We start from the raw sequence: 16,402 nt of genomic DNA on the forward strand, positions 1-16,402 counted from the left end.
GGAGATGCTAACTACCTCGCCTGGTGTGCAGGAGGTCGTGGGTTCGATCCCGACCCTGGCGCCTGCTGTATATTTGGAGTTTGCGTGTCTCTCTCTCTCTCTCGCCCCCGTGCGGAGAGGCCACACCTAGTGGTCGCTCCTGCTCCACCAGGTGAGCGGACAGAGGCCTGGGCTCAGGTGAGAGCCTGTGCCTGGCCTGAAAGGGAGAGTCATCGTTCTTTTCGTTTCCCTTTCTCGCTAAGACCTGCGGTTACTGCTGCCTTTCCACCATGGCGCAATATCCAAGGCTCGAGTGTCTTTCGCGAAGGAACGGTTTAATCTGCTATCCACCGCCCGAGATCACAGCCGACATCGTCGCTGCTGCTGTGGCCACGTGTGTGGGCCATGCGGGCATCCTCACCGCCCAAAGGCAAGACCGAGGTGTGGTGGTGTACGTGACCCAGGAGAGTATGGTGGCGCGCCTGGTAGAGACGGGGCTCGACGTCGGGGAAGGGCTGTTTGTGCAGTGCACCCCGCTCTCGTCGCCCGCCATCAGGGTGATGCTCTCAGGTGCGCCGCCATTTCTCAAGGGCACCGAACTGCGCCGAGATCTACAGCGCTTCGGCACAGTGATCTCGAATATAATTATGCTGCCTTTGAGGTCGAAAGACCCAAAGCTAGCACACGTTTTGTCGCTGCAGCGTCAAACGTTTATGATCTTAAAGGAAGGCAACACGGAATTGGATGTGAACTTCAAGTACACCATTGATGGTCACGTCTATACCGTGTATGCCTCCACGGCCGCGCCGAAGTGCTACGGGTGTGGTGGTGTCGGACACACCCGAAAACACTGCACGGCAAACAAACAGGAAAGGGGAAAAGCAGCTCCGCCTGCGCAGACAGCAGCAGCAGAAGTGCGGGAGCAGCAGAAGCAGCAGCAGGCGTCGCCGCCGCTGCAGCAGCAGCAGCAGGCGCCGCCACCGCGGCAGCAGCAGCTGCAGCAGCAGCAGCAGACCTCCACCGACTCTGCTGATGGTCACGCGCAGCCAAGGACTGACGGCGGGGAAAAGGGTTTCACCGTCGTTGAGTCGAGAAAGCGGAAGGCGAGAGGAGGCAATGCGGGGGGGGGGGGCGCGGTGGCACCTTTCCAAAACGCGTGGCCGCCGCCGCCGCCGAGAAAGACAACAGCGACAGTGACGAACGGGACAACCGCCCGAACGCAACAGCAGGGCGCGGCGGTGAGGCCGAGCCACAGGGTGAGGTGATCGTCATTGACGAGGCCCACCGGCCGGTTGATGCCGAGGCAGAGGGGCGACCACCAGACCTGGACTCAGCTGCCCCGGAAGGGGGGGGGGGTGCTGGAAGCCACCAATGAGCCTGCCGATGACACGGCGCTCGGGGGTGACGACCAGCTCACCTCCTCACCCGACCAGGTGAGGGAGGCAGAGGCCGCAGAGGGGAGCCGGCCCGAGTTGGAAGACACCTCCGATCGGCACGGTGCGTTGGAAGAGGTAACCACCGAGCCTCACACAAGCGTGCCGGGAGACTCAGACGACGGAGGGTCGGAGTTAGAGATAGAAGACAACTTGAGTGAGGGGAGCTACTCACATGTTAAGAAGAAACGAGAGTACACACCCGGCAAGATTGTCGAATTCCTCCGAACTAGTTACAAGAAGCGGGGGGTCGACATCGGAGATTCTTTCCCCGATGCGCAGGCCTTCTTGAAGGTCGCGCAGACAATCATCAGCGACATGGAAAAGCACAAATGCAGCCCGCAGGAAGGCAATCGGCTGAGGGGTTTCATGCAGAAAGCAAGAAAGGGGAGCATGTCCCAACCGGAGTGCCCCCCCGCTGATGCCGTTGCTGAAGCCGACGCCTAAAGCCATGGCTTCCTCAGGTGTAAGGATCGCGAGTTTAAACTGCAACGGAGCTCGAAGCGATCAGAGGTGGCACCGCATCTGCAGCTTCATTAGCGAGCAGAAAGCGGATGTGACGTTTCTGCAAGAAACGCACCTTGACGCAACTCTGCAGGCCCAGCGCCAGCACCTCTTGGGCAGTCAGACCTTTTTCAGTCATGGAGAAGACAACCGCGCTGGTGTTGCAATTGTGTTTAGTCCAAAGTTTCTCCCGGAAGGCGTGGCCTTCAGAGAGATCCAAAAAGGCCATCTGATATCTGTAGACTTCGTGTTAAACAACACGAGGCTACGGTGTTTCAACGTTTATGCGCCGAGTAAGACCAGTGAGAGAAAACGCTTTTTCTCCGGCACACTGCGGAATGCCTTGGAGGCAGGCAGTGCGGACGGGGTGCTCACGGTCGTGGGGGGAGATATGAACTGCACCCTCGACCCGGCTCTCGACCGCAATAGTGCTGAGCCCCACCCGGAATCCGCACGGCCATTAGCCGACATGGTGCAGCAACTGGGTTTGCTCGACACGTGGCGACTGCAACACCCAGGCCAGAGGCAATACACTTGGTGCCGCGCGGGCCTGCAGGGGAGGATGAGCCTCGCCAGGCTGGACCGGCTGTACATCAGTGCGGACAGCGCTAACCGGCTCGGGGGCAGCAACATCACCCCATCCGGTTTCTCTGACCACCACCTGGTCTCAGCACTGCTGCGAGTCCCCAGGGAGAGGCGTCGCTGCCCCTACTGGAAACTCGACGTGCAGCTGCTTGAGGACGAAAATTTCACGGAGGCATTCAGGGCCTGTTGGTCACACTGGGCAGCAACTAGGAGCAGTTTCAGCTCTGGTCAGCGATGGTGGGAACACACTAAAGCGCAAATTAGGGGCCTCTGTCTACAGCTTTCGAGCCAGCACGCCGCCGCCAAGGAGGAGACGGTGAAACACCTGGCGAGCGAGCTGCTGCTGCTCGAGGCTGAGATGGGCTCGGCCCAGGACGCGGACAACAACGAGGGCGAGGTGCTGCTGGAGAAGCGGCGACTTTTTAGGGCCGTCACGGACCAACAGGCACATAGTTCGTTTGTGCACAAAAAGGTGCAACACCTGGCACAGACGGACTCTCCCTCAAAGTATTTCTTTAGGCTAGGCAATAGACCCTCGAGCAATGAGAACAACATTTCAGGGTTGCTTACCCCAGAGGGGAAGACAGCAACTGCCGAGGGGGAAATTGCTAGGATCGCGAAGGACTTCTATTCACACCTGTTCAAGGCTGAGCACGTACAGGACGAGGCGGTTGAAGAACTACTAGCTGCGGGCCCTACTCTGGGGGACGCGGAGAGAGACAAACTGGAAAGCCCCGTCACCCTGGAGGAGCTGCACACTGCCATGAAAGGTCTGGCAGCTGGCAAATCCCCAGGGATCGATGGGCTGCCAGTTGAGTTCTACGAGACCTTCTGGGATGTACTCGGCCCTTGCCTGCTGGGGCTGCTGGAGGAGAGCCTGCGGGACGGGGAACTCCCGCAGAGCTGCAGGAGGGCGGTGGTCACCCTGTTGCCTAAGAAGGGGGACCTGCGTCGCATAGAAAACTGGCGGCCCGTCTCCCTCCTGTGCGCCGACTATAAAATATTCGCCAAGGCGCTGGCAAACCGCCTCAAAGAGGTGGTGGGTCAGCTCGTGCAACCCGAGCAGGCGTATTGCATCCCCGGCCGCTGCATCTATGACAACATCGGCACGGTCAGGGATGTGATCTCCCTCGCGGATATGCACGACATGGATGCAGGTCTCCTATTCATGGACCAGGAGAAGGCGTTCGACAGGGTAAGCCACGAGTACCTGAGAAGACTGCTCCTCTCCTTAGGGTTCGGCCAGAACTTCACGGCACACGTGCACCTCCTATATACGGGGATATCCAGCCTCATAAAAATCAATCAAAGGCTGGGCTGCCCTGTTCCCGTGACAAGAGGAGTCAGGCAGGGGTGCCCTCTCTCGGGGCTCCTCTACACCCTGTCCCTTGAGCCGCTCTTGCGACGCCTGAGAAACACCTTGTCCGGGTTCGTGGTCCCGGGGCCGGAGAATGCAGTCATAAAGCTCTCCGCATATGCGGACGACGTATGCGCCGTGATCAACGACGCGCAGGACGTCGCTGCACTCTGCCGGGCGGTGGAGGTCTATGAAAAGGCCTCCTGCGCCAAAGTCAACTGGCGGAAGTGTGAGGCGTTATGGATGGGGTCACAAGGTGCAGTGAGTTCCGTGCTCCTCCCAGGCGGAGTCACCTGGCAGGGTGAGGGCGTGAAGTATCTCGGAGTGTACCTAGGGAAGCCCCAAGTCGTTCACAAAAACTGGACCGAGATGAGCGACGTATTTGATGCTAAACTGAGAGCGTGGGCACATCTTGCCCCACAAATGTCCTTCAGGGGGAGAGTGCTCATAGGGAATAACCTGGCAGCCTCGGTGCTGTGGCACAGAGCCAAGGCCCTCCAACCCCCGGGCTGGTTACTCACGAGGGCGAACAGGTCGCTTGCCCACTTTGTCTGGAACGGCAAGCACTGGATGAGGCCAGGGGTCCTCTGCCTGCCGGTGGGTGAGGGCGGCCAGGGCCTGGTAGACGTCACTGCTCGAGTGATGAGCTTCAGGCTCCAGGCCGTGAGAAACTTGCTATATGAACAAGAAGAGCTGCCCCGGACGTCGCTGGCCCTCGCCCTGCTGAGAAATGCGGGCGGGCGGCTGGGATATGGGAGGGAGCTCTTCCTTATGGACCTGTCCCTAGTCGATTGCACCGGACTGCCAGGCTATTACCAGAGCCTGTTGGAGGCGTGGCGGAGCCTGGAATGGAGCAGGGCGAGCCCGCACCACGGCCTTAACGGCTTCATGACCGAACCCCTGTTCCACAATAGCCTCCTCGATGGAATCAGGGAGGAGGGAACGCTGGCCCTCCGTTTCGCCTCGGCAGGAGTGCGAACGGTTAGGGATCTTGTGAAGAGCCAGGACGGCCGCTCCAAATGGAAGAACGCAGCTGAGGTGAGCGGCGCCGCTGGGCTCCGCTCCATGATGGCCGGAGAAAAGTTGTTGCGAGAGGCGATCGCGGCGATGCGGAAGCTGCGTTTGCAGCTAGAAACGCCAGGAGACAGCGGTGCCGCACGGCCGCCGCCCTCCTCCTCCCCCCCCCCCTCCCCTCCCCCCGCTTTCCAGGAGTTGCGCGTCTCCTGCATCCAGCCCCCCGGGCGCTGTGAGGCAGGGAGGTTGCTCAAGCTCGCGAACTGCAGAGACGTGGCCCTCAAGGGTGCCTCCAAGCGGGTGCTGTACGACTGCTGCGTCAAAACACTGCGGTGTCGAGAGCTGGAAAACCTACCGGACACGAAGTGGAGGGAGTTCTTCTCTCCCTTGATCGACACCACCCCCCAGTGGAAACAGCTCTACAAGGCCCCCGTGGCAAAGCGCAGCGGGGACCTCCAGTGGAGGCTGGCGCATTGGACGCTGCCCTCGGCGGCGTGGATCAGCAAGGTCACCCCGGGGGCATCAGACCTGTGCGTGTTCTGTGGCGCGAGGGAGGACCTCGCCCACCAGTACGTGGGGTGCTCGCGGCTGGACCCGCTGTTCAGACTCCTGGGAGCCGTGTTTAAGAAATTGGGGGTGCCCTTCTACAAGAGCGTCTTTATATGCGGGGTACCGTACCGGGCGGACAAGCGCCACATCCTGGCAAACTTTGTCTGCGCGCAAGCCAAGATGGCAGTATACAAAACGCGAAAAAAGAAACTGCGAGGTGACACGGACGATAGTTGTTCAGCGGAGGCAACGCTGAAAGGTCTGCTGAAAGCGAGGCTCCGGCTGGAGCACGCGTACTTTTCCCAGGTTGGAGATGCGCACGCCGTGTTCCAGGAGCGGTGGGGGGCCAGTCAGGCCCTCTGCACCAACACGAATGGTGAACTGACCTTCACTTTTTAATGATCGAGTCGAAACGGGCGTTAGACGCGGCGACGCGGGCAGGACATATGCGGCGGTACAGCACGCGTGGTGGAGCGGAGCGCGTGACAGTCCGGCCGTGCGGCGCACGCGCCTGGCAGTGCGGCACATGTGCTGAGGTGTGGCGCACGCGGCGGTCTGAATAATGTGGTGTGTGCGCGGCGGTGTGGCGCGCTTGGCGGCGCGGGACACGCGCCGCGGTGTGTCACGCGGAGTGAGGCGGCGTGACGCACGTGGCATGGTGTAGCGCGCGCGGTGGTGCAGAACTCACTCAGCGGTGTGACGCACTTGGCGGCGCGGCACATGTGCTGAGGTGTGGCGCACGCGGCGGACCAAAAATGTGCGCACGTGCGCGGCGGTGGGTCGCACCAGGCGGTGCGGCGCACGTGCCGCGGTGTGGCGCAGGGCGTTGTGGCACGCGTACCTGTGGCGTGACGTGCGCGTCGCAGTATGGTGCATGCAGTGGTGTGACACATGTGTCGCGGAAATCTCGCGGGGTGGTGGTGCGTGCGCAGCGGTGTGGCACATGTGACGTGGATGAATGTGCACGTGGCGGTGTGGCTCGCGCGGTGGCGTGGCGCACGGGCCGCGTTGTCTAGCGGTGGTGATGTTACCGATGACTGTGACCTCGAACCATCAGGGGAGGAAGTGTGGAATAAGCGGGGGGGCCCTGCCAAGCAAAGAGGTGCCAAAGCTAGAAATGACACAGCGCGTCGGATGCTGTTGCGCGGCCGGTGCGTGGGGATTGTAGTGCCGGCGTTGCGTGTCGCGGGGCGGCGGTGGGATGGTGAGCTGTGCTTTTTGGTGTGGCCATTAAGGCTTGAATATTGCAAAATTCCAGGGCATTTTGCCGCTGGTGAATAAACTTATAAAAGTCTCTCTCCCTGTAGAGATGTGAACTACCTCGCCTGGTGTGCAGGAGGTCGTGGGTTCGATCCCGACCCTGGCGCCTGCTGTATATTTGGAGTTTGCGTGTCTCTCTCTCTCCGTGTAGAGATGTTAACTACCTCGCCTGGTCTACAGGAGGTCGTGGGTTCGATCCCGACCCTGGCGCCTGCTGCTGTGTATTTGGAGTTTGCGTGTCTCTCTCTCTCCCTGTAGAGATGTTAACTACCTCGCCTGGTCTACAGGATGTCGTGGGTTCGATCCCGACCCTGGCGCCTGCTGCTGTATATTTGGAGTTTGCGTGTCTCTCTCTCTCATCATCATCACGGTGGCTAGGAGATGTTAACTACCTCGCCCGGTATACAGGAGGTCGTGGGTTCGAACCCGACCCTGGCGCCTGCTGCTGTATATTTGGAGTTTGCGTGTCTCTCTCTCTCTCATCATCATCACGGTGGCTAGGAGATGTTAACTACCTCGCCTGGTCTACAGGAGGTCGTGGGTTCGATCCCTACCCTGACGCCTGCTGCTGTGTATTTGGAGTTTGCGTGTCTCTCTCTCTCATCATCATCACGGTGGCTAGGAGATGTTAACTACCTCGCCCGGTATACAGGAGGTCGTGGGTTCGATCCCGACCCTGGCGCCTGCTGCTGTATATTTGGAGTTTGCGTGTCTCTCTCCTCGTGGTCGCGCGGATTTTTCTCGGGCTCCTCCGGGTTTTCCCTCCACATTTTAGAATCAACGTCACGCGTTCAGAGGATTTGCCTGCTGCGATACATTTCGCACGCGACGATGATGGCCAGGCCGCTATGCAGCTCAGTGGGGCCTACCTGGTAGATATAACTTACATTTTACTGGTAGGAACCTCCTGGTTACACCAGCCCACAGGGGATGATTTTGTCCATCCGTCGTACATCCAAAAATGGGTGGGGCTGGGTGGAGAGGGGAGGGTGGGAGGGGCTGGGTGGGGAGGGGAGGGTGGGGAGGGTGGGGAGGGGCTGGGTGGGGAGGGGCTGGGTGGGGAAGGGCTGGTCACCCCGTGGTGCCCTTATAAAACTCAACGTTTAACCTACTCACGCCGGCTTGTGCCCCCCCTCACAGTCGGCCATATTTGCGGAATACACCACGCCGCCGTTGACCCTGGCCATTGACCGACCAACCCAACGTTCCTACCAGCTCCCTCCGCAGGAATGTGTTAGTCCAGTCTATGGGTCTCAATCTATCTCTATGGGTCTCTATGCATCTCTATGTGTCTCAGCGCAATTAGATTATTTGGCTCCTGCTGTACGTTTCCACACGGTAACGATGATGAGCCACGATCTTGAGCCATCATTTGTCGTGGCCAGGTCGCCTCTGAAAAAATAATCTGCGCAGCTCAGCGGGGCCCTAATGAGTAAAATAAAAACGTTGTAGTTTAATTCGTTTTTCGAGAAGACGTTCCCCGAATGAAGCCTACAGGACTACCGGGGCAAGTGCTGTCAGCGAGCACCTTTTAAGGTCGGCACGGCGCACGTGCGTAAGGGGACGGCGACGTGACCGGCATCGGCGCCACGGTGACCCCGGCAAAAGCATTCGCTCGTGCCCGTCCGCCTTCGTATCCCCAGCGCTGACACGCGATTCATGGCCGCGACGCACCGCGGTTGAGACGCAACTCACGCATCATCCACGGGGCCACGCGCACCTCCTGGCTCCACTCGCTCCACTGTCCTTGCACCTGGTACCTGGCAGACATCTGGCCGCCGTCGTCGTCCTCGTCATCGTGAGTTTAACACGTGGTAGAGATTTCGCGACCAATGCCATCCATGGTACAGGTTTTTTTTGGGGGGTTAGATCGCGTAAATATAAATGCGTCAGTTTAACACGTAGGCTTTCGCGACCAATATTATTCATAATCAACGTTTTTGGGTTTAGATCGCGTTATTTATAAATGTGTCGTAACCCTCCACCACCCGACACGGCCAATCGGTAAAAAAGTGTCACGTTGACAAAAGACAAATAGTTCACTGCTTTAGCCCACCGGTGTGTTGAAGTGTGAAACCACAACATTTACAATTTTTTTTAATGATGACGTCACCCTGCTGCTGCTGCTCTATATTAGAACGGGAGACAGAGCAGAGCTTCACCATTCTGGCGAATTGCCCGATGATGCTGGATGCAATTACCAGCGAAACGTCGTACTCAACAAAAATTGTAAATGTTGTGGATTCACACTTCAACACACCGGTGGGCTAAAGCAGTGAACTATTTTGTCTTCTTGTCAACGTGACACTTTTTTACTGATTGGCCGTGTCGGGTGGTGGAGGGTTACGACACATTTATAAAAAAAAACGCGATCTAAACCCAAAAACGTTGATGATGAATATAAATGCGTCGTTAAATCCGCCACCACCCGACACGGCCAATTTGTCACATACATTAGAAGGTGCCAATTCTGCACGCGTATACACGTCACCATACTTCAATAACGATTACCGTTGGCACGGCTATTTTTCGCACACACAGTTGACAGGAGGTACAATGACAATGGGCTTGCATAATGCGCACGCATGATGTGCGTTGATTAAATCGCGATACAAATAACCCAAACGGCAACTAATACCCAGATATTTATATGTTATCCCATTGGTCATTCATTCATTTTCTCCCCCCCCCCCCCCCACCTTCATGTAAGAAGAAAACACAAACGTTGTCATCGCATCTAGCCCTCTATTTAAGGAACGAATCGGGAGGATTACTCCACAAATTTTGTTGTCGCCTGATGAAGCTGGTTGTAATTACTGGCGAAACGTCGTACTCAGATTGTAAATGTTGTGGCTTGGCTCTCCAACACACCAGTGTACTGTACTCGTTACGAATTGGCACGTTCTGTTTACGTGACAAACCTTACTAATTGGCTGTGTCGGGTGGTGGCGGGTTTAACGACACATTTATATGTTTACGCAATCTAACCCAAAAAAACCTATATTATGGATCATCATCATAATTTGTCGAAGGAATATAAAATGCATGCATCATGTTCATCATCATCATCGCCACCATCATTAATTATTCAAATTAAACGATTGTACTATCATGGTCTACATCCATTAACTTCGATTCCTAATCGTCACGAATGAGATCGATTATCATCATCATGTATGAAATAATTCAATCAATTTAATTAATTCACTGCCATCGTCTACGGAATTCGTTCACTCTCGTCAACTATGCAATTAATTCAATATCGGCATCTGTTAAATTAACTAATCGTCCATGAAAGGAATTCACTGTCAATGACATTAATTTACCGTGAGCATCTGTGAAATTAATTAACTATCGATTACATTAATTCACTATCGATTACATTAATGCATGATCAATTGCTTTAATTAACTATCAATTACATGAATGCACTATCAATTACATTAATTCACTATCAGCATTTCTGAATGCATTTATTTATTAAAGTAATTCACTATCATCATCATATATTAAACAAATCACTATCAGCATCTATTCAATTAATGTACTGCCAGCATCTATGACATGAATTCACTATTATCATCTCTGAAAGGAATTCATCATTAATTAAAGGAATTCACTATCAATTACATGAATTTACAATCAGCATCTATGATATTAATGCACTATCAATGACATTAATCACGATCATCATCATCTATGAAACAAATCACTATCAGCATCAATATAAATGTACTACCAGCATCTATCAAATAAATTCATCATCATCATCGATAATACAACATTCACCATTCTTATATCATTATCACCATCGTCATGACCATCATCACCATCCCCACCACTTGACCACCGTATTCACCTGCACAACGTGTTCGGTCCCGGGATAAGCGTCCGTAATCAAATATTCTTTACTGTCGTATGGAACCTGGACCTGAAATCATTGAGAGCAACACGAGACACACACAAAAATACAAAGACAAATATTCTTTACTGTCGTATGGAACCTGGACCTGAAATCATTGAGAGCAACACGAGACACACACAAAAAATACAAAGACAAAGATTCTTTACTGGCGTATGGAACCTGGACCTGAAATCATTGAGAGCAACACGAGACACACAAAAAAATGCAAAGACAAAGATTCTTTACTGGCGTATGGAACCTGGACCTGAAATCATTGAGAGCAACACGAGACACACAAAAAAATACAAAGACAAAGATTCTTTACTGGCGTATGGAACCTGGACCTGAAATCATTGAGAGCAACACGAGACACACACAAAAATACAAAGACAAATATTCTTTACTGGCGTATGGAACCTGGACCTGAAATCATTGAGAGCAACACGAGACACACACAAAAATACAAAGACAAATATTCCCCGTATAGCCTCAGCAGGATGTTGGGGCAAGTGCCGTTAGCGAGCATCTATGATGGGTGGCCAACACTACGCCCGGCCGCCTTTGTCTCCCTATTGGCGATGTTTACAGATTGCACCAGATACTCATTTGAGGCTGAGTCGACCTAGGGGAGGCCCGGGACCTGTTCAAATGATCGTCACTGGCGGTGGCCGTGAGCAGGAATCTAACCCGGGTCTCCAGGTTCGTTGCGCAGCGCGCTAACCGCTACACTACCGCTCCCCACAAAACACAACACACACACAGTAGAATAGTGACCTCTTTCAAGTGGCGCTGGTGCATGGAGCGGTAGCGCAGTCGATAGTTCAGGAGGAAGATCTCGGCCTCGATCCACGTGGCGGGAGACTCCCACGTGATGATGACGTCGGAGGGAGCCGTGGGGTCGTGGTAGCCGCACACAGACAGCGGCGGGTCGGGCTGCACTGATCACCATCATCATCATCAGAATCATCGATTAATCATCATTGTCTTTATTGTTTATCGCAAGAGCATTATCATCATCGTCATCGATTAGTCGTCGTAATTGATAATTGCCGGTGATATCGAATAATCATCATCATCGATAATTGTTGTTATTATCGATTAGTCATCATCATTGATAACCATAGTTATTATTGACGAGTCGCTATCGCCGATTAAATGCTCGTCATCATCAAGTAATCATCATAATCGTCACCATCGCTTCACATATATAATCGGCCGCTATTAATCATAATTCCACTAAGCATGATCATCATTGAATAAGCATCATCATGAAGTAGTTGTCACCGTCATTATAATAATCGATTAATCATTGTAGTCGTCACCATCATTGAATCGGCTTCATCATTATCGTCATCATGGATTAATAATCACCGTCAATCTTCCTCCTATTTATAAAAGTTAAAAATTGTCTGTTTGTCGGTTTGTGGCTTTGTGTGTTCGCGCGCTTGCGAAGGATTTGGCTCTCCAACGGTGGGGTTTACGCCAAATAAAAATATCCAGGTACCACGGCGCAAGCCCCGCCGTGAGCAAGCGCTATTCCTTTTTCACATCCGTCAACTTTCAATAAGTTTAATTAGCGAATTAGTGCGATTTTTTTGCGCTATCTCTTTATTTATTTATGACGCATGCACGACCATACCAACTCACGCGCCATTGGTGGGGGGGACGGCCCATGCCAAGTCGCACGCCTTCGGTGGGAGTGAGGGGGACATTTTCTTTCGCGTTAAAAATTATTTTTAAAAAAATACACTAAACGCTCAGCTTACATCTTCACTGTGTGATGTCCCCCCTACCCCGATGCGCGCAGTTACTACTATATACAGTCGCTAGATGCTACCACTATAGGCCATAGATATTACTGCAGAGCGGCCGGGGAGATCGTGGCTGGGGGGGGGGGGGGGTAGCAGCCCAGCCCCAGCCTGCCAAGGTGCCACCTCGGCCGGCTGGACAATCTAGGCGAGGCCAGAGGCTCTGCACGGGACTAGGCCTCACCACGCCACTCTGTCAGGTTAGTAGTTTGTGCTATAGAGTCAATAAATACTGCTATAGGGTCAACATGTATTACTGTAGTGATAGCAGGTACCACCACAGTCAGTACGCACTGCTGTTAGATTTTTACGAGTAGTTTTGAAAGATTTTTTTGGCCGGGGCAACGCCGGGTATATAAGCTAGTTAAAGATAATACATATAATTGATTATCAATCACCATCATCGTGATGGTGGTGATGATGATGATGATTATAGTGGTGACCAGGGGCGGTTTCTTCATTAGGGCGATTGGGCGACGCACCACCAATGTCATTCAACCACAGAGTCACGCTAGCCGTCACTGTGCCTCTGGATATAGTCCAATCAGCGTCATGCTACGTTCTGTGGAGTACCGCCTCTTTTTGGGCGATTTCCCTCCAGCTGAGAATCGCCCCGAGTGGTCCCATAGACTTACATTCAAAGATGTTTTTTTTCGAACGGGGGCGCTGCAATGCATTCTCTATGGCTTCCGGGAGGGCTCGCCCTAACGTGCTTACGTCATCATACGTGCTTACGTCATCATACGTAAGCACGTTTCATCCAACAATATAATTTGTCGCCACCTAGTGGAATCTTTAATAAAAGAAACTTGAGTGCTTTGTTTTAATAGTGAGTATAGAAACAAACAAGATGTATTGTAAGAGTCACTTTATTTTTCATTAATATTAAAGAAGTGAAGTTGCCTTTACATGCTTAAGCTGTTAATTTATCCATTGCATGGGTGGACCTTATCCTTATCAATCATCCAGACATTTGCCCCCCCTGAGAGATTTTGCAGGAGCTGCCACTGGTGGTGACGATAGTGATGATGATGACAATGGTGATGATGATAGTGGCCATGATGGTGTCCATTATGATGGTGACGATGGTGATGATGACGACGATGGTGATGATGACGATGGTGTTGATGATGATGACGATGGTGGTGACGATGATGATGATGACGTCGGTGATGGTGATGATGATAATGACGATGGTGGCAATGATGACGATGGTGACGATGATGACGACGGTGACAATGATAACGATGGTGATGATTGTGACGACGATGATGACAATGGTCACGATGGTGATGTCGAAAGTAACGATAGTGATGATAACGGTGATGATGGTGGTGACGATGGTGTCGACGATGGTGAGAATGATGACGATGGATATGATGATGATGGTGATGCTGGTGTCGATGTTGACGATGATGACGATGGTGATGATCGTAATGATGATGATGGTGTCGGCGATGGTGACGATGGTGACGATGATGATGGTGACGATGGTGTCGACAATGGTGACAATGATGACGATGGTGACGATGGTGACGATGATGGTGATGATGGTGATGATGGTGATAATGGTGACGATGATAACGATGGTGACGATGGTAATGATGATGGTGATGATGGTGATAATGGTGACGATGATAACGATGGTGACGATGGTAATGATGATGGTGATGATGGTGACAATGGTGACGATGATAACGATGGTGACGATGGTAATGATGATGGTGATGATGGTGATAATGGTGACGATGATAACGATGGTGACGATGGTAATGATGATGGTGATAATGGTGATAATGGTGACGATGATAACGATGGTGACGATGGCGACGATGACGATGGTGACAATGGTGTCGACGATGGTGATGATGATGACGATGATGATGGTGACGATGGCGGTGACGATGGTGACGATGATGATGGTGACGACGGTAACGATGGTGACGACGGTAACGATGGTGGCGACGACGACGATAAAGACGACGCTCGTGAAGATCTGCAGTACCGATTTCTTCGAACTCGAAGCTGACGATGGCGGCGCTGCTCTCCCCGAAGGCGTTGCGGGCGCGCACCGTGACGCGGTAGGGGCTGGTGCTGAACAGCACGATCAGGTCTATCGTGCAGCTGGGGCCCTCGGCCACCTTGCACTCGAACTCACGGCCTTGTTCTAGGAAATCGTGACTGGGCAAACATCGTCATCGCCGTCATCATCGTCGTGGTCGTCATCGTAAGTTGATCATCGTCATCACCATTGATTGATCATCATCACCAGATTGATATTCATCGCCGTCATCATCATCATAGATCGATCTTTATCGGCATCATCATCACCAATGATTGATCATCGTTGCCATATATTGATCATTATTGTCATAATCGTAGATTGATCATAATCGTCAATGACTGATCATCATTACCATAGATTGGTTAGCACCGTCGTCATCATCACCATATATTGATCATTATCGTCATCATGATCGTATATTGATCACCATCGTCATCATCGTCATTATCATCACCATTGATTGATCACCACCACCGTAGAGTGATCATTATCGTCTTAATAATCACCATTGATTGATCGCTGTCGTCATCATTACATATATTTACCATTGTCATCACCATAGATTGATCATTGTCATTATCATCACCACAGAATGATCATTGTCATCATTGCCATCATTATCACCACAGATTGATCATCATAATCATCGCACTCCATCTCACGATCTGCCACGCCTCCATCAGCGAGTGACTGGCAACGGATCATCATCGGTAGTAAAAGTCATAATAAAAATGAAATAACAGTTATAATAACATTTTTCCGATCAATTCATCATCACATATTCATCATCATCAATACACTCGATCCAGCAGATTGACTGAGAACGGGTTCATCATTAGAATATCATAATTTATTAATCATTGTCATCAATTAATTGATTCATCATTATCTTGACCATTGCTATGATGACAACTTCTAAGGCGCTGTACATAGTCAATACATAGGTAACGCATGAGGTGTTACAGATGTATGTTCAACGTCTTTCGCACCGTACGTAGCCAAACCGCGCTAATCGGAGGTGCGGGGAAGGACAAACCAACTAAACACAAAATGCAGCTCAAAAGAAATGGGTGTGTCATTCCAGATGATGATGATGATTGAAATGTAGACAGCTCCAGTGGCTTCCTAACATCGGAAGGAAGGAGAGAGCTGAGTAATCATTGGAAAGATGTGATTAACCATGCAAAAAAGATTTAACTACACTTATTTGACCAATCTTATTTATTATTTGACAGACAACTATTACAGGTGTACCATGTTTACCATGTTCACCATGTTTAGTTGTCACAAAGCATAACAAAGGCTCACCCTCTTAAGCCTCACCTTACCATATGAATAAAAAGTGTGCTGTACTTGGCCCTTCCCCCCTCTCCAACCAATTATATAAACGGAGTGGTAGCTCCTGCAATCTCTCATTTACTTGATACAGCTGTCGTGGCTGTGACGGTTCCACCTGAAGACGGAAGCTTGTGTTGCTTCCGAAACGTCGTGATTTTTATTTTATTTTATTTTTATTAATTTGAATGTTTTTACCTACGTGACTTTACCGAAAAAACCTAAGAATAAAAAAAGGAGAGAGCGTTCCAGACGGCCGCAGCAGCGGCGCTTCTGAAAGCGCCGCCGCGGGCGTTGCGGCTATTGGCCAATTAATGGGAGTAAGCCGGAGCACCCGGAGAAAACGCAACGCGTGCGAGCAAGGGGGCAACACTCTATCCCGTGCAGATGGAACAAACGGAGATTAAGTCCCAGAGATCGTCGTTGATGTACCGCCTCCTCGTGGCGAGCCAGCGGTACTGCTCTTCCTCGACGCTCCCACGGGAAGGGAGTAGCTTCGCGACATCCCTGTGTGATCCACCCCCCCCCCAACCTCCCTCGCTGCTGGCTCCACAGTGCTGGGTAGGCCTCGGCAAGGTAAGGTACAGTAATTGTACCCTTTTTACCGGG

At 52.1% G+C, this 16,402-nt stretch overlaps 1 protein-coding gene across 1 annotated transcript in view; it reads right to left on the reverse strand.

Moving 5' to 3' along the window:
• Positions 1-16,402, reverse strand: part of LOC144949340 (ciliary neurotrophic factor receptor subunit alpha-like) — a 39,002-nt gene that overhangs the window by 13,677 nt on the left and 8,923 nt on the right. Inside the window, exons 5-8 of the mRNA XM_078879312.1 lie at positions 14,399-14,574; positions 11,360-11,523; positions 10,541-10,612; positions 8,377-8,452 (exon numbers count right to left, since the gene is read on the reverse strand). Coding sequence (XP_078735438.1) covers positions 8,377-8,452; positions 10,541-10,612; positions 11,360-11,523; positions 14,399-14,574 — 488 coding nt within the window. The remainder of the gene's footprint in view (positions 1-8,376; positions 8,453-10,540; positions 10,613-11,359; positions 11,524-14,398; positions 14,575-16,402) is intronic.

Source organism: Lampetra fluviatilis, chromosome 53, assembly GCF_964198595.1.
Source record: "Lampetra fluviatilis chromosome 53, kcLamFluv1.1, whole genome shotgun sequence".
NCBI lineage: Eukaryota > Metazoa > Chordata > Hyperoartia > Petromyzontiformes > Petromyzontidae > Lampetra > Lampetra fluviatilis.